The sequence below is a fragment of the Microtus ochrogaster genome, chromosome 4, assembly GCF_000317375.1.
Source record: "Microtus ochrogaster isolate Prairie Vole_2 chromosome 4, MicOch1.0, whole genome shotgun sequence".
In the NCBI taxonomy this organism is placed as follows: Eukaryota; Metazoa; Chordata; class Mammalia; order Rodentia; family Cricetidae; genus Microtus; species Microtus ochrogaster.
In genome coordinates this window covers 92,326,458-92,331,320 of record NC_022011.1, presented here as the reverse complement: position 1 = coordinate 92,331,320, position 4,863 = coordinate 92,326,458, and the positions used below count along the sequence as shown (strand labels likewise).

Below are 4,863 nucleotides of genomic sequence, written 5' to 3'. Positions count from 1 at the left end.
ACATGCTAGGGGCACTTAATACATGCTGAGAGCACTTAATACATGCTAGAGACACATAAAACATGCTAGAGACACATAATACATGCTAGAGACACTTAATACATGCTACAGACACATAAGACATGCTAGAGATACATAATACATGTTAGAGGTACTTAATACACACTAGAGACACTTAATACATGCTACAACTTGGAATAATCTTGAAGACATCACGATAACTGAAATAAGCTAGATTTTAAAAAGCTGGTGGCTTACAAGCTCCTAGCATTACGCCTGATTGTTTCCATGGGCGCTGAGGGTTGAACTCAGGCCGTCATAAGCAACAACTGAGCCTCTCCTGTTTTTGATAGTTTGTCTGCTGAACCTTCTTTGGTGGACTTGGTAGCTACCAGTTTGAAGGAGAGATGTCCTCTAAGTCCAAAGTTTCTGTTGATGTGTTCATTGGTCTGACTGGACTTGGAAGGAATTGGTCCAGAGACATGGCCTTTAACATACACCACAACCTCCAGAGAGAGATCCCAGGTCAAAGGACGGTCTCACCTAGGCCTGACCCTCCCTGCCCATGCAAGCCTGTGTCACCCCCTACCTAAAAGGGGACACTCACAGGCAACATGAGCATGTTCCACACCAGTACGTTGTCATCATTGCCAGACAGGTCCCGCAGGTACGGTGGAAGTTGTTCCAAAAGATCCTCCAACTCCTGTAGGGGTCACATGAGGGGACAGTGGGCCAAGTGCCCATAACCCCAGCCCCCAACTGGCAGCCATGCAGCAAGCCCAAACAGGATATCCCAAGAGCAGAAAGCAAAAGGTCAGAGCCTGTTGTGGAATATTTGCTTACACTGTGTGAAGATGTGTCACTGTGATTGGTTTAATAAAGAACTCACTGGCCAATAGCTAAGGGGGAGAGAATAGGCGGGACTTCCAGACAGAGAGAGGAACTCAGGATAAAGTTAGGCATGCAGTAGACACCAGTTAGACACTGAAGAAGTCAGACATCCAATACAGAAGAGAGGTAACTGAACCACATGGCAGAACGTAGATTAATAAAAACAGATTAATTTAAGTCATACAAGATAGATGGGAAATGCCTAAGCTAAGGCCAAGCTTTCATAATTAATGAGTCTTCATGCTGTTGTTTGTGAGCTGGTGGCCCACAGGAAAACCCAACTTCGAGAGCCACTGCTTAGGGAGCACTTGGTGTGAGCCACCGCTTAGGGAGCACTTGGTGTGATCACTCAGCACAGCTGATTTCGGCCTCACCCCAGCCCCGGAGGCCCCAGTATGAGAATCAGCTGATCACTGCTCTCAAATATTGAGAACTTGGGAGGAAGCCCTCCTAGAAACCTTCCTTTCTGAAAGCAAGGTACCTAACTCTGTCCTCTTGCCCGCTTCCTGGAAAGTCACAGAGTCCCGTTTCCTCTCTCCGTCTTCAGTGATATCTGCTGAGTTTCCAGCACCATATGCACTGGCAGAACAAAGACAAGGACATCACCCATCCATGCCCTCCACCACACCACCACAGGGGTAAGGGACTGATCCAGGCTGCCCCTAATGGGAACCTCTGCATGATACATAGTAACCAGGGGTTCTCAGAAATGTGGCCCAGTCAATTGGGCATCCCTGATTCTCCCAGAAGCAGTATCCTGAGCATCCTCCGTGGACCCTTGATGAAGACAGGGTGCAGCCCCAGGAGCATCTTTGGGGTAATAGAGGGAATTCAGATTGGAGGGTGTGGATAGTGTGGATGGACACACGATCAGGAAGGAGGGAAGGGTGGGAGGAACAGGAAGTCACATGCTGTGAGATGGGCCTTGAGGAGCAGATAGGAGCCCACCAGGCAGAAAAGCAGAATGCCAAAGCCGAGGGCCCAGACAGGACAAGTGTGTGCAGGTGCCCCTGAAATATTAATAGTTGCTACAGCAAAAGGGCTTCATGGCTAAGTACATTTGGGAAAGTTGAGCCAAACAGTTTCGTCACTACAGAACAACCCAGAGTTTGTGGATTTGGTTTGGTTAGTGCCGTACTGGGGATGGAACTAAGTGCCTTGAATATACTAGGTGGTACCCTACCACTGAACCCCCCTCCCCCAGCATACCCAGAGTCTCCAGTTACCAGACTGACCAAGGAACCTCACCCACGGAACTCCAGATCTTTTCATTGTGTGTGTGGGGAGGGGGGATGATGACATACTGGACATTGTAAAACGACACATCCAAGGCAACTCAGTTCCATGAGGACCATGTCTCAGTCCTCTGGGACAATGAATAGGTACAAACTGGTGGTTCTCATGCTGGGATGCCTTTACCCACTAGGGGACATTTGCCAATATCTAGACACATCTTCCCTTATCCCGAATGGGGTAAGTGCTACCACAGTTCAGCAGGTGAAGTCCAGATGCTGAGGAAACAACCCGCAAAGAATTATCTGGTCCCAAGGGTCAACAGAGATAAGGTTGGGAAATGCTTGTGTAAACACAGGCAATTGGAGGTGGGGTCCTTTGCTGCTGTAAGCCTTCTGTACTCCCGCTCCACACACATAAACTTCCCACAGTCCCTTCTATCTCCCAGCCTCTCTTCCACATCTAGTCAGGCCAACAATTTGCTTCCTGTGCCTCCTGCTTAGAACCATGACCATGCATTTGCCTCTTCTACCTAACTATAACTATCTTCTAGAGCTTGGGCAAGAAGAGAGGCTTAGGTAGAGCACAGATCTCGAGCGCCCATGTTCTGGGCTGGAGATGCAGCTTAGTTGCTAAAGTGTTTGCTCGGCAAGTGTGAAGCCCTGGGTTCAATTCCCAGCCCTGCATAAAACTTGATAAAGTGTTATACATCACTGATCCCAGGACTTAAGAGGTGGAGGCAGAGAAATCGAGAAATTAAAGGTTCAGCAGTTAGGTGCCACTTATTGCTCTAACCCAGAGGACCCGGGTTCAAGTCCCAGCACCCACATAGTACAACCAGTTACAGGGAATCTGATATTCTCTTTTGCCTCTGCTAGCACCAGGCATGCAGGTGATTCACAGACATACATGCAGGCAGAACACCTGCCTTTTTACACATAAAATAAAAGCAATAATTTAAAAAAGAAATGAAAGTTCATTGTCAGCTACACATCAAGTTTGAGACCAACCCAGACTACATAAACCCTATCTCAAAAAAATAAAAATACCAAAGGGGAATTTTCTCTCTTACCACTGGGAATACTTGGGTCTCCTGTGTTTTGGTGAATTCTGCCATGCCTTTCCCATAATTGCTGAAACCCAAGCTAGGGCACACAGCTCCTCCCAAAGCCTGCTAGTAAATCACCTGACTTAGAGGAACTGAAAGTGAAAACAAAGGCCATTAAAAGCCCTGTGAGTTAGAGTCTCTTCAGTCTGGGCTCAAATTCCAGCCCAGTCACTCCCGCTGAATACCTGAACAGCACTGGTCAGCCATGTTCTCTGATATCTCAGTTTCCTCCTCTGTGAAATGGGAAGACACAGTTATCTCACAGAGACGCTATAAAAATCAGATTTAAAAAAATCTGCCTGGCATTAAGGGTTCTGGAAGCAATGCAAGACAGTCCATCTCTTAGCACTAAGGTAGCAAACCCCCTCTGCCCCATTTTGCGCCAGCCTTTAAATTTTAGTTCTGGAATGAGCCTGCTCTGGCCTTCTCCAACTTAAAGAATTTCTCTTTGTATAGCTGACGACAACGGTCACCCCTTTTCTCTCGTGAAACAGCCTTTCCCTAAATTCGGCAGACTGGGAGGGGCGGTTGGGGAAGACTTAAAGCCTGGGTGTGCCAGCCCCAGCTCACCAGCGTTTCTCCTCTAAGATCTCCAACCGTGGCTCCCTTTAGCCCTCTAGAAAGTCCTAAGGAAACTACCCCCTTCCCATTCTTCCAGATCGTACTCAAACAGTGTCCCAGAAAGAAACGAAAACGCAAATGGGATACGATTTTTGTTTCTTTTCTGCCCCCTGCCGCCTGACACTGGGCTCGAACAAAATAGGCATTTAGCATCTGTAGCGGACTGCGTTGCGAACCTAACAGGGCATAAATTGGAATTTCTCATCCAGGGACTATTCTGTATACATTCTTTCCAGGGACCGCCCATCCCGTCTGCATCTCTAGCAGTAGGTGGCGCAACAGAACCCTTCTGTGCCTGAGATAACGCCCCACTAATAAATTTCTAGCGGAATTGAAACTGAAACCACTTTGGGGAGTTAGTTCATTCTCACCCACACACCCACACACTCACCCCAGTATAACTCGGAAAGCTAGTGACAACTCTTGTCTTGTGTGTCCCCATCCTAGCCCACAAACACACATACACACCGACCGCCCCCTTTCACTCCTTCATTGGGAGAGGGTGCAGATGCCTGGGTTTCAGCCCACCCTAATAAGCAAAAGCGCCGGAGGTCAGCCGGAGGAAACGGAAGGCATAGAGCATGGGGCGGGGGGCATAGAAAGGGGTTGTCTTCAATGCGCCTACCTTCGCTACTCGCTTGCTGGCTGTCATCTCGGGTCCGAGTGTGGGGCACCAGCAGACTCCCGCAGGTCCCGGCTCTCTGAATCACAGGTCCTGAGCCACACCCACGCCCCGCTCCACCCACACGGACCCTAGCTGCTCCCCACCCCTCCGGGAGATGCCTGGAGGGCGCGGTCGAGTGCCCAGATCCACGGTCTTGATCTTACAGGGGGAGACTAAGTCCTCGGAGCGCACGGCTTCCCTTGGTTCCTGAGTCCCACGGGGAACGTCGCGCAAGAGCAGGGATGGAGTCCATCCCGAGCCTTCACCAGCCCCCTCCACGCCGAGAACATACTCCCCGTGCAAACTTAGCTCTGGTGCGGGACTCTCTGTGACCTCCGCAATGGGA

The 4,863-nt window shown here is 49.4% G+C and overlaps 1 protein-coding gene across 1 annotated transcript in view; it reads right to left on the bottom strand.

Moving 5' to 3' along the window:
* The window catches only part of Ube2l6 (ubiquitin conjugating enzyme E2 L6), a 9,170-nt gene extending 4,595 nt beyond the window's left edge, over window positions 1-4,575 (bottom strand). Inside the window, exons 1-2 of the mRNA XM_005346675.3 lie at window positions 4,479-4,575; window positions 608-703 (exon numbers count right to left, since the gene is read on the bottom strand). Coding sequence (XP_005346732.1) covers window positions 608-703; window positions 4,479-4,505 — 123 coding nt within the window. The 5' untranslated portion in view covers window positions 4,506-4,575. The remainder of the gene's footprint in view (window positions 1-607; window positions 704-4,478) is intronic.
* Between the last annotated feature and the right edge of the window lie 288 nt (window positions 4,576-4,863).